The sequence below is a fragment of the Pyxicephalus adspersus genome, chromosome 4, assembly GCF_032062135.1.
Source record: "Pyxicephalus adspersus chromosome 4, UCB_Pads_2.0, whole genome shotgun sequence".
NCBI classification, from domain to species: Eukaryota; Metazoa; Chordata; class Amphibia; order Anura; family Pyxicephalidae; genus Pyxicephalus; species Pyxicephalus adspersus.
Window position 1 is genome coordinate 135035235 of NC_092861.1, and position 26875 is coordinate 135062109.

At 36.9% G+C, this 26875-nt stretch overlaps 1 protein-coding gene across 2 annotated transcripts in view; it reads left to right on the forward strand.

Annotated features, from left to right (window-relative positions):
* The window catches only part of FSHR (follicle stimulating hormone receptor), a 59792-nt gene that overhangs the window by 17633 nt on the left and 15284 nt on the right, over positions 1 to 26875 (forward strand). The window contains exons 2-4 of one of the 2 annotated variants that reach the window (XM_072409726.1): positions 1698 to 1769; positions 18749 to 18823; positions 23786 to 23857. In XM_072409726.1, the coding sequence (XP_072265827.1) occupies positions 1698 to 1769; positions 18749 to 18823; positions 23786 to 23857 (219 nt within the window). Of the gene's footprint in view, positions 1 to 1697; positions 1770 to 18748; positions 18824 to 23782; positions 23858 to 26875 lie in introns of both variants that reach the window. The other variant, XM_072409725.1, reaches the window with a different exon arrangement.

A 26875-nucleotide genomic window follows, 5' to 3' on the forward strand; every position in this document is an offset into this window, starting at 1 on the left:
AGAAGATAGTGTGCCAAAATGCAAAACAAGTTGTTTGTTAACTGCCTTGAGATCCGCTTCAATAATTGTGCAGACAAGTAGACATATCATCAAAGAAATATTAAAGGTATATAAGGCAGCACGGTGGTTCAGTGGTTAGCACTCTGGCATTTACAGTGCTAGGTCCCAGGATTAAATCTCAGTAAGGAGTTTGCAGGTTCTCCCCGTGTTTGGGCCGGTTTCCTCTTACTTTTTAAAAACATGCAGTTAGGTTGGCTTCCCCCCAAAATTGTCCTTAGAATGTATTACAGACATATTAGATTAGATTAGCTGAACTGAATCTATTCTCTCTTGAGAAGAGACGTATAAGGGGGGATATGATCACCCTGTATAAATATATAAACAGTCCATATAGAGGACTGTCTTACCAATTATTCACTTTGAGATCATTACAAAGAACAAGAGGACGCTCTTTGTGTCTGGAGGAAAAGAAGTTTAAGCTCCAGATAAGGAAGGGATTATTCACTGTAAGGTCTGTGAAAATGTGGAATCGGCTCCCTCAGGAAGTAGTTTACTTTTATTTCCTGTATACTTTTATTTCCTGTATTTTACTGTATAATAATAATATAATAATAATAATAATTTCCCTAGTGGTTGAATTGACTTCCCCCTCAAATTGACCTTAGACAGTATTAAACACATATGACTATGGTAGGGACCTTAGATTGTGAGCCCCTTTGAGGGACAGCTAGTGACATGACTATAGACCTAAAGCACTGCGTGATATGTCAGCACTATAAATACTGTGTAATAAAAAGTAGTTTAATTTAAATATTCATTAGTTACATGGCTGTCATCCTTATCCCATGCCTTTCCTATTTAGTCAGCCACTCACCCAAAACAGGAATTTCTGACTGTGCCACATATTCATCTCACTAATCTCACTCTTAAACCACACAATGGGGGAAAGACTGTGTACTCCACCTGTAGTGCAGAAACACAACTCTGCAATCCTAGTCCAATCCCTCCTGCACCATCCCATTTTCTTCTTCTTTCTGGAGCAGACTGGACAGCAGGCGCCACCATCTTCCTCACCTTATCACACACTACACAAGTGCAAGATGGGGTAATGCACCTTCCTGAAAATGTAAGAACAATGTGCCAATCTCACTGTTCATGTGAGAGAATGGCACTTTTTCTTTAAATTCCAGGAAAGCCCCTTCTGCACATTCTTGATATTGGGAATCTCCAAAGGAACAGTCCCTATTGGGATACATGATGTATATATCTCAGGAGGGTGCAGATTTCCCATTTATTCTCCTCCCCACTAGGCCAGTTCCTCATAGCCTATTCAAAGACTTCAATTTGCCGCCAGTCTATATGCCAATGCCATCCCCTTCAATACAAGTCTATTAGCCCTGCATTGTACAAGATGATGCCAAGGGCACAATAAGAGTGTTGGGTCGCGCAATGGAGCAGCACTTGGTGTGGGAGAAATTTTATTTTAATCTATTTGCCCTAAAATGTGTATCTAACCCTTGTATTGAGTCCCTATAATAGTTCTATCTGGATTTCACCTTTTGGAAAACCAGTCATTTTACTTACAGGTTCTAAGAAATGTTTACCTGTTAAGCTTTTTCTTGCAGATTACAATTGTATTTTGCTTTTTTAATAGTGATTTTATTAATCTTCACTTCTTTCTTTTTTGTTTCTTACAGTAGAATCGTCTACACAAAAATCATGGTTCTCACAGATGGGGCCTTCTCTGGATTTGAGGAGCTTACAAATATGTAAGTATTTAAAATATGTTTTAGAAAAATCCAAAAATGTTACTGTCCTTTATCAGAATAAAGACTTCTGTAGACCATATATGTAGGAATAAAAAAAAAATCGAGGACAGGTTAAATGATAATAAATTATATTTTATTCATAAAGTTTCATAAAATACAATTAAAAAGAAAACATTTTTAAGAAAAAAAAATGTTTTTGACCAAACTGTACACTTTGTGTTATCAACTTCTACCAAATCTGAATCTTAGGCTATGTGTATACTTTTTTAAATTGTATTTCACTTGGAACATGTTCCCACAGGAAAGCCTAACACCCCCACCAGTTTTGGTTACAATTATATGTCTAACAGAATTTAATATGAATAGTTGGCAGATGGCTTCAAAAATGTGTTCTAACTAGTATTTTTACTTGTAATAAAGGAAAAACCACATGCTTTTTAATAAAATGTTTTCACTTGCAACATAATCTCATTGAATGGTCCCTTTGACTTTTTCAGCAATTTTAATGAAAATACCATGTCTAGGACACGGTAATGAACTATTCATAAAAACCAAATTTAGATGCAAACTTGCTGTTGTACCTTCCATGCCAGTCATTATCTGTCTAAACCAAGGCTTGGGAGTTGGTAAGATTCTTTTTTTAGAGATTTAGGTCCAAAGGCCTAACCAGGTGTCTTCCTCAGAGGCTGTGGTATATCAGAAATGTTACTCCTACTCCCGGGCTTCTTGTTTTTCTTATCAAACTATACAGCTTGGGTTTTATCAGTTTTTCCGTTTCCTTTGTTCAAGCCTAAAATATGTCCTTATTAAGCCTGTAATGTGCTGCTGACCTTCTTACTTATCTAGTTACTTTTATATTGTTTTTCTCGCCTTACAAATGTGCTAATATTGTTCGCGGAGAGCTCTGCCAGCTTTCTGCACGTAGTTGTTATTAGTGAGTGATGACAGACGGTGTGTAAAAGAGTATACAAAACCAGTGAGTGTTTCACCTTCACATTTACTATGCAAGAGCAGTGTGAGGTCTGTTCTCAGTATAAATATTGTACTGTAAAGAAACTCTATCCTGGGGGAATCCTGGGGACTGCCAGAAAATGCTGAACATGTTAGTTGTTGGGCTGGCATGGGTGTCATTTTCTTGGCTACTATGGAGCTAATTTACTAAAGGGGTTTAGACTGTTCACTTAGCAAAGGGAATCATTATGCTACACAGGATCGTTCACTTAATGAGTGAATTCATAAGTGAATGATGTGAAGCTCTGTTGAAATCAATTAACTAACCAACTAATCATGTTCAAATAAAAAGTACGTTTTTTAACATTTTCTTGCCCATAATTTAGTATTCTTTGCAAACTGAATTTTCACTGCATTCATTAATCTAAGTGATTTAAAACCTGCAAACTGATTTGTAATTGTCATCAAAGTGATCAGAATTTCTTATTTAGAAGCAAATTTGTTCTTTGCTCAAGCTGTAGAGCCACAGTGTTCATTAAATGTTCAGCCTCCTAAGTTCCTCCACTATGTATGTAATTATCTTACTTCTCCGCTGCTCTATTCACTGCTGGGGGTATAGAGAAATACTTTCGGTCTGATGATAGGATTGATCTACCTTCCATTTGACAGCACTGGTGCTTGGTGACCGGCTCAGCACTTTCACATAGGGAAATTATACATATGGAGTCCACATTCTTTAATGTAACCTTGACTTGATTCTCTGTTCCTGACATTGAACGGAACTTCCTGTTAGCTAAGGTCAAATCAAAACCCAAAACTGAATTTGACAATTTCTAATATGATTTATTGAGTGAATAAGTGAATTTAAAGAGCGTATAGGTGAAAAGTGGTGGACAGAATATTGTTTTATGGGTAAAATGTGCCTACAAACAATGTTACAGCTATTTCCTCTCTAAATTCAACATTTTGGACCAATCCAACGTGACCACGTGAGACCCAAGGTAGGAAGAACAATAGATGCCTGAAAAATGCCCCTAATAAATCTGAGAAATGGTAAGCTGCAACATATTACATTTTAGATTTGGGTATACTTTATTGTAGACAAATAATATTAATAGAAATTTTATATTAAGAAGGAATTAGGGAAGAGAGAACTAGCTGTTTAATTACATGATTTTTTAAATGTCTTTTTGTATTACAATTAGGTCTGCTCCTTCCTTTGTTTCTTTGTATTGCTTGTATGGAGGTTAGGCTGCTGAACGGTTAGGTTTAATCTAATTAATTATAAAACCTTCATTTTAGTTTCAGTTGATTAAGTATTATGTCTTGGGGTATGATTTCTGTTTGAATCTGCTGCGGGGATCTATTCTCAGTTCCTCAGTTTTCTATTCATATTTTGCCTAAATAAACTGAAAATAGAATGGATGACCTTGGAATTGAATGGGAAGGTAACAACCAGCTTCTGTGATTGTAAGGTGGGGGCATGCATGGCTTAGTGGGTTGCATTCTTAACTTCACAAAACCAGGGTCCAAGGTTTGAATCCTGGACAGTACACTATGCACGGAGTTTTTATGCTCTACCCGTGTTTATGTGGGTTTCCCCCAAGCACTGGAGGTAGGTTAAATGGCTTCCACTGAAAATTGGTCTTTAGCTGTTTTAATGACAGATGGAAGGGACATTAGTTTGTGAGCCCTTTCAAGGACAGTTAGTGACATGCTTTTGGCCTTTGTAAAGGACTCTGTAATATGTTGGCGCTATATAAATACTCAACTTATAAAAGTTAAAATTAACTGCCCCAATAGCCACCAGCCAAAGGGAACACCTGCCTGCCACACAAGCCCCCGTCAGATGTTGCTCCCAGTTGGGTAAGTGAGCATTGGTTTGATTTCAATGACTTTCAATGACCCAAATGAGTTTGGAGAATTTCAAAGAATATTTATGAAACCTGTAACAATCTGAACTCAGACATGTTTGTCCATCATTAACTAAGACCTTGATATGGTATTTACCACTATCCTTGTTCTCATTAGCAAAATCTCCTTTACTTTCTCTCCCAGGGGAACACTAACAGAACAGGAAGCAAAGGGAGAGAAATCAATCCTCCATAATTTATAAATTTGGCAATCAGAGAAGCCAACACAGATGCAAAGCAAAAGAAAACACAATCTTTGTTGAATATAATTATCACACCTCACATAATGCAGATCTTTATGAAAATTAAACCCAGTTAATGCTGCTAAAACATAAATCACTTTCTATCCTTTGATAAGTCAGAAATAATAAACCACATTAAATCAGATTAGCAGTCAAGTGGGTGTAATAAAACACTCGATTTGTTTCCAAGTTATAAGCCAAATATGTGTCTGCGTCAATTGTCATAAACCACAAATGTGTCTGAGAGCTTTACAAACAAATTTACAAAGATTTCTTCACTGATATTCTGGGCTTTGACAAAACAATTACTTTTTATTACAGACAGTTACGGTTGAATAAACTGAAGTTTTGTGATAATATTATTTACTAGTTCAGTCACCACAAATATACACACATACAGCTGGTAGGAGTTTGTTGATTGATCTCTTGAAAAAATAGACATAGGAGAGAACAAGAACCTAATAGCTTGCATATGATTGGTGGTTGTGGGTGCTCAATACACACTTTTTTTTCACTAACTAAATGAACAAAAAATAATAATACAATTCAAGGGAAGGTAGAAAAACTGTTCGAAAATTGTGCTTGTAGAGCCATTGTTCAGCATGCTCTCCCGTCCCTTATGATGTCATAGTGCCAATAGAGAAGTAATTCTGTTCCACTAATTTTCTGGCAGAAAAAAGTATCCTATTTGCTGATTACTAATTGCACCCAATCTGTTTTTTTTTTTTTATTTCTTTTTACCGTTTATTACTTTTTTTCTCATTCAATGCACACATACAGCTATTAGAAATGAAAACCATGCAATACAGCCTTCCTCTATTTTTTAAGCATGGGGGGAAAAACTTTCAAGTCTTAGAGAACCCCTGCTATAATTACAATATCCACAGTTCATTAGCAAGGTGGCCAGTAAGAAGAATGCCTTCTATTTTCTGACCAAAACAAAGAATGTCACCCTTACAGAGAGCCAAAAAGATAACGCACTGGAATACCTTAAATTGACACAAATTGCTCATGAAACCCCTAGCAACCTCTTGAGAAACCTAGGGATCCACAGAACCTTGGCTGAGAAATACTAGGATGGCTAAGAGTATCATAATGGATAGGCAACATTTAAAAAAAGTCAATATTAGTATTTAGTTTACAATTGATTTGCTTAAAGCGTACCTAAACTCAACATTTTTACTTTACATATAAGGGTAGACAACGTTTCTAAGGTAAAAATAAACCATAAGGTAAAAATATTGCTGTTGTTTTTATTTAATAAAAAAAGGGTGCAGCACCACCCCTTTAAGTCTTAATTGCCACGAGGCTCTGGCTGCTCCTGCACATGCACTAATCCCGCCATGTGCAGAAGGGGCATTTTTCCTCCTAGGGGAAAGACATGCCGATCTCACGCATGTGCAGTGAAATCGGCTCTCAATTTTTCCCTGTTCACAGTAGCTGTGTCATCTGATCTCACAGTGCAAGATGGGGTGACGAAGAAAGACGAAAGAGAGGATTGAAGATGACGCCCTGACGAAGAGGACCAGATCATGGGAAGGACCAGCGCCATCGAGGGACCTGGGGAGTCAAAGGTAAGTGTCATTTTTTTGTTTTTAGTTTAGTTCTGCTTTAAATCCCACAGTCTGTTGATTCCCAGCTAGTCCCCATTTTTCTGTTTCTTTCAAAAATTGCAAATGTTTTTACTTTCCTTGTAATTTTTTTTTTTTTGAGGGGACGAACATTTTGTTAAAAAACTAAGCACATAATTGGGTATAAAATAGTGTGCCAAATAAAGGCCATAATGCAAAAAACAGTGGCATTTACTAAGGCCTAGATGTGGAACAAATTTTACTTCTGATCCAAAAAAATGATCAAATCTATTATGAATCAGATGTGTCTGATTCCCATCTTTAAAACTTGCCTCGCTGTCTTCTTATTTCTCTAAAACCTTCACTACTTACTTATCATTCCATATCTCCCCTCCAATTGTGTGATACTTTCCCCACCTCTTGGATTGTAAGATCTTCTGGGCAGGGTCCTCTCCACCTCGCGCGTCACTGTCTGTATCTGTTTGTCATTTGCAACCCCTATTTAATGTACAGCGCTGCATATTATGTTGGTGATATATAAATCCTGTTTAATGATAATTATAATAATAATAATGTGTCAATAAATATTGATCTAAATTACACAACTCATTCCATATGCTCACCCCATGTAAATTATAATATGATTTTTTTATTTCGGAGAAAGACAATCAAAAGGTCAGAGTATTGTACACAAGTCTGCAATGATGTGGACTTCAGTCAATTACCAATCAGATAATCATTCAGATCGGTTAAGAGCAAAATTGGCAGAAGATCTGCTTGTGTGTCCTGCTTATCACATTGCATCCAAGCATTAGCTTTTATGAGCCTAAATAAAAGCTAATTGTTGCTAATTTTTACTGCACACAGGTGCTCTTTGGATTCTAAACATTTGAAAAAATGAGTTTGTCAACTAATCAGCTTCTGCATTTGTTTTTTCTATGCCATGCTATAAATTGAAAAGCAAGCACAATGTGATTACTAAAGATGTTTTATACAATAGAATAAAATATATTGGTATAATATATAAAATAAAATAATAAAATGATAAAATATGATAATAATGTAATGAAATGCCACCAGCACAAAAAATTTGCATTCCATTTTTATTTAGTGTGTATCCAATCCCACACATTGTTGTATTTCACAAGAGTTACTTTGTATCATACCTATTTATCAAAAAATCTTCAGGCTGGTCTGTCAGAATTTCTTTTTGCTGTTTTGTTCTTGTGGTCAGGCAGGGCTGTGGGAGAGACCTTGAATCTTGTTATTCTTTACTTCTTGATACATACAGATGTACAATGAAGTGGGAGTTTTACACGGCCATACCACAGAGCTGTTATCTGGTCCCCCACAAGAAAAAAAAATGACATCATTTAGACATCACACAAAAAGCAAGGGAAACTCCTTCCTTGGATCCAAAATAATTCTTCTACATGAAATATGTTTGCGTTTCTTTATAGCCTGCTGTAGGCTGTGATTTATCAGACACAGAGATAAACTAAGCAGCCAGAAAACTGGTACCATATGATTTCTAGGCATAAGGGTTGTTAGGGGTTCCTTGAGCACTTTGTGCCTCTCAGGTCAGTTTAGTGGTACCAATGATTATTTTGGCTATCTGTAAGAGGGACATTATTACCACTGGCCAGCGATGAAAGAAGTATTCTTACTTCTGACCACAATGCTACTATTCTGTGAGCTGTGAATATAGTAATTATCTCAGGGGTTCTCTGAAGACCTCAAAGTTATTTCAAGGTATTCCCCCATGTTAAAAAAGAAGAGAAACACTGTGTTAAAGCATTTTCTATATTTGAGTTTGGGGGTCACTCTTTTGTGCATTATTATTGGTCACTTGTACATGGTGCTGTGTTTTTATGTAAAGTTTGGTACAAATAGCTTGTATTTGACAGATCTGATGTGTCAAACCACAGAAAACTAAATCCAGGATAAACCACTTGGTGTCACTCTAATAAAAATTAGTTTTTGTTTCTAATGGCATTTTTAGGTAATAAAAAAAGTGGGGTTTATACTCGAGCATATACTTAATTTCATAAATATGAAATGTAATTATCATATGTGCCCTTTTTTCTATTCAGTACAAAGTTAGTTTAAAAACATGCATTGAGAGGTTTGCTGTTTGCTGTTGTGGCTGCTATTCATCTATATCAGCTCAGAGCTCTGCCCTGGAAGGACAGGGAACAGTTTTTTTAACTGAAAGAAAATAGGAATTTTAGAACTTACAAAAAAAAAAGCCTTTTTTTAATAACATTTGGGGCTAGAGCAATATACAGAGATGTGAAACTTTTTGGGGATGTTACAACTCAGATACCCATATTGGTATCCAACTTTTGATTGGCCACCAAATATTTCTGCATCTTGCCTAGTGAAGGCCTTATACAGTAAGGCCGTATTTACCTTTGATATTCAAATTTTCCTTGCACCTCCAATTTTAAATGCAATACAACTGAAAAGTTTGTTCATCTAATGAATTAAAAGCTGGATTCTGATTGGCTGCTTTGGATAGCTGTACACTATTACTATTTGCTCGAGTATTAAACAGTCTAATTGTCTCCTTTTCGGGTTTCTTTATATTTATTATTTATTACACAACCATAACTATTACTGAAAGAATTATTTTTCCCTATTACAACCCACCATGCTTTGGACCTAATTCTCTCCATCCGCTGCAGGGAATAAATCACATGTATAAGCTTAAATGCCTAAATATCTCCAAAACAGCGAGTGACTTTATAGGATTTATGAAGACAAAGGTTCAGCTAACGTCTGTGCTTTGCAAGCTAATTGGAGATGAGTCAAGTTCTGTGCAGCCGATTTCATGTGCGTCTCCCTTTCCTTTTGTTGTTCGTTACTGGCACTATTTGTCAGCCAGACAATACACAAAATGCATCTGATTAGTTTTTGCAGTTTTAAGCTTTAGTAAAACTTTATTTCTGTAATACAAAACTACACAAATTTAGATGTTGTCTTTTGTTTAAAATCTAAAATATAATTGGTTGCTGCCCGAGGTTAAAGTAACACCATGAGGTCCTGGTGGAAACCGAAGGGTAACCAGACAAATGTTTTTATTGGAAAAGGGAAACCCTGCCCTAACTATACAGGAAACCTGGGCTTATTTATGTGTTTTTATGTATATTAAGGGCCATATTATTTATAAATAAAAGTAGACTTTCCAGAGTTATTGGGATTTAAAAAAATTATAAAATAAATGCCTAAATTTTTAACTTTTTCTATATGTACAAGAAAGACACTGTCCCTTCTGTAACTCACATTCGTGTCTCTAATTTCAGATTTTAAATATAACTGGTACTTGCTGGTGAAATTTGCTGCACAACCAATACAGATAGTCCCCGAGTTAAGGACATCCAACATACAGACGACTCCTAGATACAAACGGGCTTCCCTGCTCGCTCATGTGCAGGACAGAGGCTTGGAGGGGGAGAGAGGGGTGGTTTGCGTGATTTGCAGAAGAAATCTTTTGCTAAGCACAGCTGAGATTGTGGGTGATCTTAAGAGTTGAGCTGATCTTTAACATCTTCTAACTCTTTAATGAACAAGACAAATTATGCAGTTATTTCTTTTTGCCTAGCAAAGCACAGCTTGCTCTAGAAGTTAAATAATGTTTAGGCTCCTTTTTTTTAATTTTTTTTGCTTTGTTTGTGATTATCTCACAGTGAGGATTTTATACAGTAACTGACATCATGCTGCCTAATAATATGATGAGACAAACATCTGGCCTAATAGCATTTATTAAAATAATGTACCTGTTCTCACTTATATACAAATTCAGCTTAAGAACAAACCTATAGTCCCTATCTCGTATGTAACCCGGGGACTACCTGTACAAACAACAGTCATCTATAGTAAACAATCTATTTCAGTGACTATTATTCAGCAAACACAAGAGGAGATGGGTTATGCTGCTCTGTACAAGAGGGTGTGTACTACAATCACAAGTAGTGTTGGTCGAATATCTCAGTGTTCTATTCGATGTCTAGTTGATCGAATAGCCCAATATATTTCTGGGCAATCGAACGTTAAATTCAAACACCATTAAAGTCTATAGGGGGGAAAATTCAGGTTATTATTCCTGACTGTGTAGAACTGCAAGAGCAATCGGAAGCAGAGCTGTGTTCTTGCAGCCCTAGCGTAATTGTAGTATGTGTTCCTGGATAGAGATTCTCTATCCAAGAACACAGGAGTGCCATGGCTGTGCTCATAAATGAATGCGTCATCAGGGTTTACACCTTTCCTCACGGAATCACAGAGCACTAGAGGTAAATGAATAGGGAGACTTGTCCTCATTTAACCTCTAGTGCCCGGGGATCCAGCACTGACAGGAGGATTCCCACGGCTGTGCCCAATAATGAATGCAGCCATCGGAATCATCCTCCCATTGTGGGATAACCTGTAAAAAAATAAAAGTTAGTTACACAAATCACATAGATTCAATAAATTACTTTAACATTAAAGCTTCTATTTTTTTTTACACATATTTTTACACACAAATTCGCGAAGTCAAATGACGTGTTTTTCGGGTCGGGTCTATCCGAATTCGAACAGCCATATTCGGGTGGAATATAAGGACAACCCGAATTCGAACACCAACACTAATAACAAGCCCATATGAAATTTATATATATATAATATATATAAATTATATATAATATATATATATATAAAATATATATATATATATATTATACATAAAAACAGAAGAAAAACAGAAATGGTTTTGCACTAAAAATGCAAATAATAAATGTTTGTAATGTCATTAAATATAATAAAAAGTCAGAATTATGATCATGAGGAATAGTTATATGATGCAGCATTAAAAATAAGACTTTATGGAAGTGGTAGCATAACTGTCAAAAAAGTTCTATTTTACCAGTCCCTGAGAGATATATTAGAACAAAGAATGATTCAGCCAACCGTCTGTGCATAAATCACCCCATTTTCAAATGTAGCTCAGTACTTTCAAACAGATCTTAATCTAGTTTTTTTTATAGATTTGAACTTTCCTATTTTAAAGAGAACAGGGAAAGCTGCAGAATTACAGCATAAATATTCATAAAATATAAAAATGAGTTGATTAGTAGAGTTTGTGGAGTACTTGTGCAAAATGTCCTGCACACAAATTTATTGGACATAGAGTGTACTCTTAGCAAATCAGGTTTCATTGAATTGCTATCCATCTGACATGTTTTCAGGCACTGGGAGTTGTGATGCAAAATGTTTAGGCAAAGAGAGGGGATAGCAGGCAGGATCTGGTGTATGATTATGTTCTGTCATAGCCCAATCATTGGGGAGGTGATAATGGATTCTGCAAAGCTTCATTAGGAAAATAGGGTTGTCACTAGGGATAAAAATTTCCTCGAACCTTGATGGTTCCGCAAAATTTCAGCGAATCGATTTTGCTAAACCATTGGAAGATCGAGGAAATTATAACAGGAGGATTCACAGGGGATTCCCAGGATTCCCTTGGAATCCTGCTTTTTGCGATCCCCGGGGCACTAAAAGTTATTTAGCCTCCAGTACCAGGGATCACACACTGCTCTCAATGAATGCAGCCACGGCCGCATTCATTGAGAAGATCCCAGGCACTAGAGGTTAAAGCTTTTCTCAGCCAATCAAAGAGCACTGGAGGTTTTTAATGGGGAAACTTGTCCCTATTTAATCTCTACTGCCAGGAATCGCACACTGAGCTGATCAATGAATGCAGCCGGCGCTGCCATCATTGATCAGCACAGCCTGCAATCTTTTTTTTTTTTTTTAATTCGAGCTCTAATTTACACCCACCATTCTCGCTTACAATTTCAGTAAGTGAGAACAGACGAATTCGCCGCGAGATCGAGTTATAAAAACTCCTTCTGGCCAAGCAGTATGAAAAATCACAAGGTCGGCTGCACAGAATTACTCATTTGGGCTGTTCACAAACAGTAGGTATTAAAACGGACTGTTTAGCTGTTTGTCTGAAGTTCCTTATCGGCAAAAAGAGGCACAATTTACTATGCACAGTTTGAAAAATTTAGCTATTACACCAAATATTCTTTGCAATTAGTGAGTGAAGTAAAGTGTTTTAGCTGTATTTACAGCAATTTGAAGCATTCTAAAGCAGCCAGGATTCAGTTTCCTTGAGAGATGAAGACAGTTTATGAACAGGATACAAGATATGCGCGTTGCTGCAACTCATTATAATTTGCATACATGCATGCTTATGCGATTTGGTGCCATTTCTTCTCAATGGCACCACAATGTACTTTCTAAAGACCCTGCCAAAAATGGTGTGTGCCCATTTTTTATGTTTTTTTGGTGCCAAGGCCCCATTCAAGGGCCAGTCTGAAATAATGCACTGTACCTCACATTCCTGGAAAGCAAAGGTATGAATGATCATGAAAGTACCCAAACATGGCCAAATGTTGTGCAAATGGGGTACCCAAAAAAGCATCTTGAGAATTCAGCAACAATTTCAAGTTTCACAATTGCTGGTTGTAGTCACAGGCCCTGATTTATGAAAGCTCTCCAAGGCTGGAGAGAATACACTTTCATCAGTTAAGCTGGGTGGTCCAGCAAACCTGGAATGGATCTGGTCCAGGATTCAAAACATTTGCTAGCAAATAGCAAATGATTTTTTAAAATCCATTCCATGTTTTCTGGACCACCCAGCTTCACTTCTGAAAGTGTATTCTCTCCAGCCTTGGAGAGCTTTCATAAATCAAGGCCACAGACTCTGGATGTTTGGAAATGGATGTACGATTGGGCACCGGTCTTTACTTTTCCATCATGTGTTTATCACATTTCCAGCTGCCCAAGTTTGAAAGATTGTAACTGGATGATATCTTTCAGAATGGTTGAGCTTGAATGTAAGACTTTTTTCGGGGGTTTGGATGATGCGGCAGGGGATTGTAACCCCTATTAGGTTTTATAGATAGCTTGGAAATTCACTTATGCCTAAATCTCTTACAGTAACCTAATTATCTAAATCATGTCATCAGTGTCTTCTAACCTTGTGAACAAAAGCACCCAGGCTGTGATAGGGGCAGATTAATAAGCCAATAGGGCTGCTTTGCATAGTCTGTAAATCCTCCTACAGGATAGATGTCCTCATGGGTATGTCTTTGATTACTCATGGTCCAATCACAAACTGGTAAAGATTCCAACCATGTTCTTAGTTCCCTAACTGCAGTGTGGCATGAAAAGAGGTTTCATGCAAGGTTGTACTGTCTGGCAGGGGTGCCTGGACTAGGATAGTTTGATTTGATTTTCACTGTAGCCCTAAAAATGTAAGGCTTGGTTCATCCATTTCTAAGGATTGTATCTGCCCATTAATTCAAATGTCACTCAAATGCTATAAGTTAGCCCTTCTGGTTCAATAAAAAGAAAATTGTATCTAAAACTAGCCTGTCTGCCCTCTGGTATGAAGATCCAGCAACTTTCACCACGTGTGTCATGTAACAACAGTGCACAGAACTACCGGCTATCATGGAAGATTAATTCTATGGCCCACCTGCTACATTTCTTGTTAGAATAACGAGAATTGATTTCAAACTATTTTCTTCTATTTGAATGCTGACCTTATGGACTATCACTAGCTGGAAACTAATTGCAAAGAATGTTACTATGGCAATGCTTGTTAGTGTTCTGAAGGACTGAGAACTATGGAACAAGACTACATTTTACAATCAGACAAGTGGAAACACAAATTGCTGATTTCTTTTCTTTTTTTCTTTTTTTTTTTTGCCCTTTTCTAAAACTTTGTTTTATTATTTGCTCATTGACAACAAATCTTATTACACCATCAGAAAAAAAGCCTATATTGCTTCTGTATTACCCTGTTAATTATACAATTCATCTTGCAAAAGTAAAATAACAGTTAGGCTTAATTACCAATTTCCACCCAAAATACTATTTTACATACTTTTACAGCCATTTCTAACATTCTTCGTAAGGCTGCTGCTTTCAATCACATCTGTCAGTGACCAGGTTCAGGAACTAATTGCAGATCAACATATAGTTTAGGGATGAAAATTACTGACCCTCCGCTCCACACACACACACCCACAATATATATATTTTTCCAAAAGAAGAAAGATAGTATTACAGAACTTATGCTTTAAACGTCTATATTTTATGATTTAAAGGGATTAACGTAAATACAAAATTCTGCTTTGGGAAATATTTATGGAATTACATATTCTTCTGTAGAATTGCTTAACAAAACCTAATTATCTAAATCTTTTCATCAGCCTTAAAATCTTGTGCACGATAGTACACTGGTAGGTAAATCAGTGGTAGATCAGTGAGCCAATATGGCTGCAACGTCAATGAATCCTCCTACAGGAGGGATGTTCTCATGTGTGTGCCTCTGTGCCCTCATAGTTTAATCACAGACTGGAAAAATCTCAAATCATCTTTGTATATATATTTAAGGCTAATAGGCAAACTAATCCCAGAAAAAAAGCCTTATCACTTAAAAATCTAAAATAAATAAATAAATAAAACAAAAGAATATGTTTAGGTAAGTACTTTTAATTTGGATAAAAAGCGATACCAAGCATAACACACTCTAACAACTGCAGTATTATGGTTTATTTAAGTTACTTGAAAAGGTAAAACTTTGAAACCTAATTTAGCTAATGTACCCTTAAACTCATGAACACTTTAACAGGGTTGATGTCTAAATAAAAAAATATTCACATACAAAATAAATCAGTAAATATAATAGTAAATTGTAACTAAACTAAATCTGAATGGAATTTAGCATTGTAAGAGTTTTTTTGTTGTAGCCAGTTGTGGATAGATCAAACATGTTCATTAATATTGATTAAAAGTACACAAATTATGTAATGTATACGTGTTTTCCAGTTTCAAATATGGGTATATGTAGGTTGTAGGTACTCCTAGTTAGCAGTTAAGCAGTTTTTATAAATTATTTCCCTTACACAATTCTTCCAGGAGCAGAATTCAGATCTTTGCTACATTAGGACTGGATCTGCAAATAGGATATTGCAAAAAAGTATTAACCGAAAATCCCAATTTCTTTTGGACTCCTTCTAATCATAATAGCCCAACACATTTCAGGGCATTCAGAGAGTCTTCATCAGGGCTTGGTACTGTTGAAAAAAGCTTGTACTGAACAGATAATTGGAATAGGTAATTAGAATTACATTATTTACATTTTTATATTTTAAATTGTTTATATAAAATTAAATTTAATACATATTTAAGTACATGCAGTTTTACAAACCCTGATGAAGCAGGCCTTTTAAAACTCCTTGAATGTGTTGACTTCCCATATTACAAGAGTCTAATTATAATGAAATTCACAATGTGTACCTTCTGCTTTTGTCATTTTTCCCCCAGTGAAAGTCCCCAATTGAAAAGTATGGCTTCAGAAATTTACAAATCCCTTAACAAGTAAAATATCTGGGACATGCCTAAATGTTTCAGAGTATTTAGCTTCTGGCACAAGGTTCAGCTTTAATGGTCCCATTTTCTATGTAAACATTTGTGAATATTGTCAAATAAAATAATTGTCAAACTAACCAATTTTGGCTAGAAGTCCCTTGACAGACACAAATGATTTCACTGTCTAAGCTTGTGACACTAATGATTTTGTCAGTGACACACCTACATAAGGGTTTTTAAAGTCATTTCAGTTAATAAAATAAACTTTAGTTTTACTTCAGGAAAGTATTTGTGGGTAATAAAAAAGAAATCTGTTCTGTACAGGAACTCTTGGTAATGAGGCAAAGTGTAATATTTCACAGAAATGTCAACACCTGCCAGTTTATGTGATAAATACAATGTTTGTCATTTGCTCGATGGAAAACACGTTGGTGGTATTTCTGCCTACGGACTATATTACGATGTCATATAGCTGAAAGGCTGCAGATTTACAAGGATAGTGCTGGTTTATATAACAGACATACACATACAAATATACAGCAAGTAGAACAAACTGATTGTTTTGACTTGTGCGGGATGCATTTAACAACCCAATCTCTGTACCAGCTTCACATAAGGAATTTTGTATTAGAGTGTCTTAAAGCCTATATCCAGCCAACCCTTTGCCCAACCAAAACTTACACACTTACACAAAACCATACAGTTAGGTCCATAAATATTTGGACAGTGGCAACTTTTTTCTAATTTTGGTTCTCTACGTTACCACAATCAATTTTAAATGAAACAACAGATGCAGTTGAACTGCAGACTTTCAGCTTTAATTCAGTGGGTTGAACAAAAAGATTGCATAAAAATGTGAGGAACTAAAGACTTTTTTTACACAAACACTTCATTTCAGGGGCTCAAAAGTAATTGGACAATTGACTCAAAGGCTATTTATGGGCTGGTGTGGGCAATTCCTTCGTTATGTCATTATAAATTAAGCAGATAAAAGGCCTGGAGTTGATTTGAGGGAGGGTGCTTGTGTGTGGAAGGTTTTGCTGTGAACAGACAACATGCGTCAAAGGAGCTCTCCATGCAGGTGAAACAAGCAATCCTAATCCAAACATAAAAAAAATACTGAAAAATTGCTACAATAATAGGAGTGGCACAATCTACAGTTTGGTACATCATGAGAAAGAAACAAAGCACTGGTGAACTTAGCAAAGCCAAAAGACCTGGACGTCCAGAGAAGACAACAGTGGTGGATGATCGCAGAATCATTTCCATGGTGAAGAGAAACCCCTTCACAACAGCCAACCAAGTGAACAACACTCTCCAGGAGGTAGGCGTATTGATAACCAAGTCTACCATAAAGAGAAGACTGCATGAAAGTAAATACAGAGGGTGCACTGCAAGGTGCAAGCCACTCATAAGCCTCAAGAATAGAAAGGCTAGATTGGACTACATCTAAAAAAGCCAGCACAGTTCTGGAAAAACATTCTTTGGACAGATGAAACCAAGACCAATCTTTACCAGAATGATGACAGGATAAAAGTTTGAAGAAGGAGTGGAACAGCTCATGATCCAAAGCATCACGGTGGCTCAGAGGTAGCACTCTTGCCTTTGCAGCGCTAGCTCCCAGGTTTAAGTCTCATCCAGGACATTATCTGCATGGAGTTGCAGGTTGTGTCTGTGTGGGTTTCCTTCGGGTACTCTGGTTTCCTCCCACATCCCAAAAACATGCAGTTAGGTTAATTGGCTTCCCCTCAAAAATTGACCTTAGACTACAATAATGACATATGACAATGGTAGGGACATTAGATTGTGAGCTCCTTTGAGGGACAGTTAGTGACACAACTATCGACTTTGTACAGCGCTGCGTAATATGATGGCGCTGTGTAAATACTGTATAATAATAATAATCTGTAAAACATGGCGTAGGCAGTGTGATGGCTTGGGCGTGCATGGCTGCCATGGCACTCGGACACTAGTGTTTATCCATGATGTGCCACAGGACAGAAGCAGCTGAATGAATTCTGAGGTGTTCAGAGACATACTGTCTGCTCAAATCCAGCTAATTGCAGTCAAATTGATTGGGAGGTGTTTCATAATACATGGGCAGTGACCCAAAACATACAGCCAAAGCAACCCAGGAGTTTATTAAAGCAAAGAAGTGGAAAATTCTTGAATGGCCAAGTCAGTCACCTGATCTGAACCCAATTGAGCATGCATTTCACTTGTTGAAGACTAAACTTCGGACAGAAAGGACCCCAAACAGCAACTGAAAGCTGCTGCAGTGAGGGCCTGGCCTCATCCCAACTCAATTCCTGGCTGAAGGAAGTCTTCAATCATCAAGCTGTTTGCTCTTTAGCCTTACAGTCCCTGAGCCAGCCTTTCAGTCACTGGATATCATTTCTTTAAATCATGGAGACCTCAGCATTACATTTAGGCATTTTTAAATATGTGCAAAACTTTTTTAGAGCCAGCCCATTGCTTGCACTATTTGCATCAAGGGTGAGGGTTCTTAAAAGGCTTACTAAGGGAGGGTGGTGTGGTGTTTTCAGGAATCTATGTTCAGAACCCTGCCAATCCCTCCCACCAGCCCTAATATGCCTGAAATGTAAAGAGAAATTGTACAAAGAAATTACAGGGACCCAGAGATTATCCCTTTGAGTCCAAAAAATGTAATGAAAATGTAATTGCTTTATTTAAAATTTGTATTTGCATGTTGATGAGAGAGACAAGAAATCAAGTGAAGCAAAATATAGATTAAACCTCAGTTTCCAATCATAATATATACATGTAATAGCTGAGTCAGTAGAGAAACTTTGTTTAAATTATGATATCATTTTTCTGAAACAATTCTTTAATTTGTCTGCTGTGCATTTTTTATACAGAGAGATCTCTGAAAATTATGACTTGAAATCAATAGAGGCCAACGTATTCTCAAACAACCCTCAACTGCAGGAAATGTAAGTAATTGATATATTTCATAAATATCACAAAATAACTATTTGTCATTGAGAACCTGGTTTGTGGCCTGGTTTATTTTTTTTAAAAAATAGAAAATTACAAAAAATAGATGAGTTCCACTTACTGATATTTTTGGGTCTGATTTTTTAAAGCTCTCCAAGAGAAGATTGACTATCATGAATCTAGATCACCCAGGTTCTCCCATCATAGTCTATTTTCAACCTTGGAGAGCTTTAATAAATCACACTCTATGCGTTCATACCAGGACTTTTTTATTGAATCAGCAACTGAGCTACATTCTACCCTGCTGTGCTATGCTTTCTAAGTCATTTTTATAACACCTGCTAGACTGTTTTACAGCTGGATAAACAAACATTGTCCTATTACAAGGCATGTATATGCTCAGTGTGCTTTACATATATAAATATATTCCAGATCTGGGCAGTAATCTAGTGTAAAACTTTGTCCCTGTCCTGGAGCTACCTGACTGGTCATTGCTGCTCTCTCTCCTTGATTGGCATATCCACCCACCTCCTATAGTTTACCATGAACAGCCTGCAGTGGTTGGACCTGTGGAGGCCCTCCATGAGCTCTGCAGAGCGATGTCCCCACAGCTATAGGTTATTATCTGGGTTTATAAAGGCATCATTTATTTTTCATCAAAAACAACAGGATCTGGTAGATGTTTCCTAATGTCTGTAAGCTCCTTATGATATTGCATTGTCTACTTTTCCCATACATGCAGGGGGCCACCTGACCAGAATAACAAGAGAGGTGGTGGAACACCAAATGAAATAACATCACACTGCACCTGGTATATCCTTTGCCCCAAAATGAATAGGTACATGTCTGCCTTTACCCCAACGTATACAAAACATTTAATTTAGCTACTCGCTAACAAACACTCTCCAACCCATGGTAACACTATGGTAATACTTGGTAACTTTATTGTACCATATTACCCGTGACTAGTCTACCAACGGTGTGCCAACAGAAAGTCATCAGTCCAGACTATAATTTTCTGGTCCTTATTAACCATCCAGTTTGCGTGGGATTCTACCCACTACAGCCTCAGGTTTTTTTCTTGGCTAACAAGAGAGAAACCAATATGGCCTTCAAAGGTTGTATCTCATCCACCTCAAGGTTCAAAGTTGCATTGTGCATTCTGAGTTTTTGCACACCAAATTTGTAAAGAAAGGTTCCTTTCATTACTATAACTTTTCTATCAGCTCAAAATATGCTGCCCATTGTCCTCTGATTGCAGTGGCCAGAGTGCTAACCTAGAGAACAGCCTTTCTCAACATTTTTTACCCACGAGGAACCCTAAATATGCTATTGAGGGTGCAGTGGGAAAAAAAGCCTCTTACATTGTTGACCAGTGGAAAGAGTGCCTACCCGCCCACTTAAAACATAATTGGAGTCATACAGCTACCTCTACAAAAGGATTTTGTCCCCAGAATTCTGCAGGCATCATCAACTGGGAGGTCATTCAGCCACAGTTCAAGAAACCCTTTAGCAACCTTTTGAGGAACCTTGGGATTCCAAGGAACCCTGGTTGCAAATCTCTTTTCTTGAGACTGATGCATGAAAAAATTTTAGCAGTTACTGAAACACTCAGACCAGCCTGTTTAGCACCAACGATCATGCTGCAGGCAAAATCATAAGGATTAATTTTTTTATCCATTTTGGTGTATGATGTGCACATTAATTAGGACTTCTAACCTGCATCTGAATGATTTCATGAATTACAATGTTGCAACATGATTGGCTGATTAGATAATTGCATGGGTAAGCACATGTACATGCATTCCTAATAAATTGCCCAGAGGGTGTATATGGTTTGATCTTTATTGCCCTTATAAATCTTTGAAACTTCTAAGTACCTATGGGGACAGCACTGAATTGCTAAGCCTATAGAAGTTATAATTTAGATATAAAAGCCTATAAAATATATGAATAAGTGTAAAAAATGAAGCATTTCATTGGTGTGCATATCATTTTAATAATAAACAAAGTTACACGACCGAGAGGTCAATCTCTGACAACTCTTAAACTAAATAGGGCCCACTGGGATCTATTAAAGTTGTGTTTTCACTAATAAAGCTTTTACAGACTCATATAAACAAGAATGATACATTAGGCTCATTCTGTCTTGACATTTGCACCTTATATTGGGATCTCATCCAAAACAGCTCCATTAAAGCATTACTCCTTTTCATGGATCATTGCCATAGAAGGTTAAGATAGCTAAATTGGCTTTTAACTTGATTTTGCTGTCATTTATGCTTTTTATTTAGTTGCAGAAAATGTTTTCTCCTAATATGTAGATTTCAGTCTACAATTATGGCTTTAGAGAAGAGTAGATATTGTTTTGGTTTTTTGTTTTTTGTTCTCTTCCATTATGGAGGTTTTAGAGCTTGTCCTTACTCGAAGCAATGTGTTAATGGTTTTTATTCACTGGAATACAAAATGTGTAGTAATAAAGTCAAAACCACATATGATTTATCAGAAACTGTTGTGTTTGAAAAAAATTTAAAAATGAGTTTTCCGGTTCACAAAGGAACATTTCAGGTGCAGAAACAATCCTCAAAAAAATACCCTTATGCTAAAATATTATGGTATATAGCAGACAACTTTGGTTAGTAATGGGCTTCCAAATAAAAAACGTCTAAAAAGTAGCATTCAGATGTTATTACCATAGTATTTAAATATCTGAAAATTGCACAAATAATCCAATAAATGGAACTAAAACATTCAAGTATCTACTAAACTCAAACACCACAAATAGGTACCTCCACCTTCACCGAAAGACAAAAGCAAAACTTACCAGAAATGTTGGACCACTTTGGAACTTAAAACTAAACCAGAAAAAACAAATCACCAAGTGAAGACACCTCCAATAATATCAGTATAAATGGATGATAGTGTAGACTAGTGTTTCTCAACATTTTTGCATTGGGGAACCCTTGAAATACATCAGGAAACACCCGACAATAATAATAAAATCCCCAGCTCACAGTACATTAGTGTGATGATCAGTAGGCAAATTCTTCTTACATTGCTGGTCATTGGGAAGTTTGTCACTCCTACAAATAGCCAGAAAGATCATTGGTGCCAATTAAACTGACCAGGGAGCCACAAATTGCTGATTGCTCAAAGAACCCCCAGGAACCCTGGTTGAGAAACACTGAAGTAGACTGTTTATTAACGTCTAAAGATTTCTATGAATTGATTTTAGTAAACAGTATATACTATTATCCAGTTTTATTCTGATTCTTTTGAGGTGTCTACACATTGATAGTCCTTTTAATTGCACCTTGGTTTAAGTGGAGGTTCTGCTAGATCGATTGATATACATTTATGGAGCCCCTTCACCAACTTCTTCACATAATGCATATTTGACTGTTCATATCATGGTGGTCCAGCAAATCTAGTTGGTTTTTACTTGCCCTTGGGTAAAGGTGCCTTTCTGTAGTGTTCAAGTTGTGTGAATACTTTTGTGGTATGATGTTTTGGTTGGTTTTATTTGATGATGTTTAGGGGGCTTTCCATTACTACTGTAATAACATCTTAGCACCACTTTTTGGACCTATATTGCCGGTGAACACAGATGTGAATTGTCCACTGGATGTCTATGGTGACAAAGAAATGTTTTGATAAAACATTGCTACTTTTCTGCTCTATGATTTATTAAGCTTTAAGATTGGTGTGTCAATGTTTACATCAAAAGCCACTGTACCAATTGGTGTTTCTAAAAACACTTGGCTGTCCGATCCACATACAATCAAAACTATGCACACAATATACAAAAAAAATGTATTCTTAGATGAAAACCTAATATATGAATCTTAAATTTTCTTGAAGAAAACAAGCCTAGCTCCATCTGTTCACAAATCTACAGCTTCCTGACCAGTCTATTAATGTGCTAGGTGGCCCCAATAACCAATAGAAAGGTTTAGGAGGAATGAGAGGGCAAAGGTAAATCTGTGTGTGGGTTACACTGGTTGCAAAAATTTTGGGACAAAAGTAAGGGGCAATTGGGAAAGGAAGTGGGACTGAGAAATTGGGAACCAAATAAGAAGGACAGGTAGGAGGCAGTTTGTCCCTCATGTCCAGTAGAGTATGCCATAGGATATCCTTATCTGACATTGCAGACATCTGTGAGCTGATTTTTCACTTATTTTCCCAGATTTCAGGACCCCAACATTTCTGTCAATTTCCAATGTAAAAATGGGCAGAGAACCGCAAAATGATAATAAAACATATTAGATAGTTATACAATAGTAGCTCAAAAAAAGTCAAGGTGAAACTCAGTACTCTGATATGCTTGTAGAAACTGTGTATTACAGATAGCATTTACATAGAGATGTATTGTATACCTTTAGGGAGAATATAAAAGAACAGATCTAAGCCAGCTATTGGTGATGTGTGACTCTTGAGCTAGTTGTGGACTATGTTTTAAAATAAACTTGGTCTGTTTTTTAGCCAGCCACCAATAATAAGTTGGAGTCATCTCATAGAGAGTGCAGACTATGTAAGATTTCTCTAAAAACAGTCCTGGGACCTGGGAAATTGGTACCTGGCTCCATCCTTTCAAAATTAATTTGTTTTTATTGAAGTTACCATCATGTAAAAAAAAAGGGCGAAGGAGGGCAGAAGGAATGAGGCACAACAATGGGGCCTAATGCTAAGCTTACTGGGCTTCTTGGGCATTCAATCCTAAAGTTGATCTGTTGGATGGCAGTGCCTATTACCCAGCTTTAAGGTCAGCACAGGTCCACATGATCTTCTATACAACAAGTTATAGTGTTTGTTTCCAGTTCTGAGTCACAAGTTATTTGATTTTTCAGATGCCTGTTCAACTTATGCCAATATCAATGTTTAGTCTGTTTCCAAATGGACATTTGTATTTAAGTAAAAAGGTTAATTAATCTCCTGGTATTTTATCTTCTTTTCAGAAGGATTGAAAAAGCAAACAGCCTAGAACATATTGACCAAAATGCTTTCTGGAATCTCCCAATGCTGAAATACCTGTAAGCAATAAAAAAAAAACATTTAAATGAACTAACTGTACCTAAAAAAAAGTAATTGGTGAACTTGTAACTTACACTGTTTCCTTAGGGCCTATGGCATTTAGTTTTTTTCACATTGCCCCCAATCTTCTAGGTCTAAAGTGTAGCTATACCATACCTGAAAATTTTATTTTTGCGATCCGTGCCCCATGGAGACTCTCCATGGGGTGCTTGATTAAATACTGTCAATTACCCCCACCTAAGGAGACCTAAACTCAAAAAACAAAAAGTCACCAGGTGGTAGTAATATTTGGCAAAAGAGAAATGGCATGGCAAAATACACATGGCAAAAAATCAATCCCTGGCACTTGGTGGCTTTTTGTTTTAGATCTACACTGTAAAGAGAGTATTCACTGTGTAGTGTAGAGCTCAGCTCTGTGTGTGGGGGTGCCAGCCACCTGAGCAAGAGTATCATCAGTGGATGTCCACAGTGGGGCCAGAAACAAGGATGTTCCCTTATGAGGCTTCTATGGCAGCTGCTCATAGGTAAGTATGTGCCAAATTCGACAAATATGCTGAATATGTCAGAAGCTCCCCACCCACAACTAAGTTTTGTTACGGCTTAAGTTTACTTTATCATATATTGTACTGTGGTCAGAATTATTTAAAAGTGACATTTCCTACGTGAGTTGAATTTTTCCTTCAGTTTCTGTAAATCACATATTAATAAATCGTGTTGGCGGATGAGCACAGATTAAGATGTCTGTTTGGAATGTTTGCAGATTGGAAAGTCACGATACATTTTGATACAGTATGAAATTATTCACTGTATATTTCAGCATTAATAGGAAGATGGCTGGCATGCAGTAATTACAGGGCTGTATCTTGGCATCTGCTATTTCACTCACATTTCCTCGTGGACGCTGTCAACTTCAATAATAAATATTTTCTTGAGGTGCAGATGTAGCCCAACATTGCCTCTAGCCAAGTTTGATCCGGGCAACAAGCAACAACATATGCTCATTTCCTGGAACCGTATCAATAAACTTCATTCAGGGATAGGAATAATGCTTGTTCTGTATTGGAATGTCTTAAATTGTATCATCTGCATACAAGATAAAAGCTAGAGTTTATTAGTACACAACACACTGTTCGGAATATTGCCAGAAATATCCAGCAGTTATAGACCTAATGAATGTGCCAGGCAGACACCAGGGCATCAGAAGCAAGGCTTTCCCACCTTATGGTCCAGTATGGAACGTCCTTGGAAAAACACTGTAGAGCAGCTCTTGTAATTTAAGAGACAAATTAATAATGAATGATAAATATTTTTGTGTAGCTATAATTCCAGACAGCTGCTCACTGTCAAATGAGCAAATGCTAGGTGGTATAAGTGTTAGCCCAGTGCAGCTGTATTGATTTTAACTGTACAAGGGAAAGATATATTCAATAGATTTGTAGTAGTATAGAAATTTAGTAGTATAATGAACTATAGAAATGAACACAGCTTTAATGGGCTAAGAAAATACCTATGCCTTGCTAAATAACCTGGACTTGAGCAATGTCATGGAATAACTACACCAAACAAATGTAGGTTTTGGATAGAGCAGATCGGGGTCCTATTTGGATTTGTAGCCATGCTTCCACTGTCACTAGACTATATTGGTCAATAGATAGACTATATGATACAGTATTCTTGGGTTCTTCTGTGGGGGTGTGTTCTGAACCCTGTTCTGTTCCCCTCAAAATGTAAATGATGTTCTGGTTAGTTATAACCTCTAATAACAACCCTTGAATTTAAGAACTAATAAAACAGATTTATACCCTCAGATTACAAAATTTTGTATAAGTTTTGTGTGTCCCAAAACCCAGGGGGTAGAAATTTATTCAGAGGCCTCTGAACAGAAAATATTAATAATGAAAACTTGAACTTCACTATACACTCTTGACAGGCAGGCTGTTACTGTGCAAAGGAAGATTCCATTCCGTCTGTGAGACACGAAGAGTCACATCCAAAAATAGCTGAACAAACTCAGCCAATTTGGCACCATTGTTTAAAATAATTAATAAATCAGAATAATGTTCATGGTATTCGTCCTGACAGAGTGAGGAATTTAAACCACTTTACATTTCTTGCTGCAAATCTTATAGGTGGGGGAAGAAGAGCGTTCCATCAGTAGTCAGAAACTGTGCATTTCAATCTAGTTAGGAGTAATAATAAATAATGATAATTCAGCAAGCTTGTAGATTTATTTAAAAAGGCCAGGAGTGAAATGTTGCAAGCTCACAACTTTTTACTCAACTGCTCCCATTTAACCTATTATAAGTAGTTGGGAACAATATTGTGCATGCATTTGCACTGCGGTGGGATCCTGCACGTGTAGCCCTTTACCTTGGCAGTGCAAATGCATGCACAATATTGTTCCCAACTACTTACAATAGGTTAAAAGGCCTTTTTAAATAAATCTACAACCTTGCTGAATAATCATTATTTATTATTACACCTAACTAGGACTAGTGTCCCATTTAACCTAATGTAAGTGCTTGGGAACCATTTTTTGCTCGCATTTGCACTGCAGTGAAGTTCCAACAAGTGGTCTAAGAACAGACATATTGTTTCTAGCCATGCGGTTGCTATCCTCCTCTAGAGCAAGAACGGCACCACCAAAGCACGCGGCTACGCAAAGAGTAAATGTGTTGACCTGCTTGTGGGGGCAGCTCTTCCCCCAACTTCTCTCATTTTACTAATATAAGTAGCTGCAAAGCATTTTGTCTTCAAATTTGTACTGCGGTGAGTTTTTAGCAAGGGATCGAAAAAGTGACATGTAGTTTTTAGCATGCGGTTGTTTTTCTCCTTCAACCACCACCAAAGCAAACAGCTACACAAAGGACTACTTTTGCAAATGTATTGACTTGAGGTGCAGTTTTTTGTTTCTTGTGGGCACAAAGCAGCAATTTGCTAAACACCCTAGAGCAGCCAACCACATGGTTTTATACCACAAGTCAGAGAGATCCCATAATTATCTGCAAAATATTTAT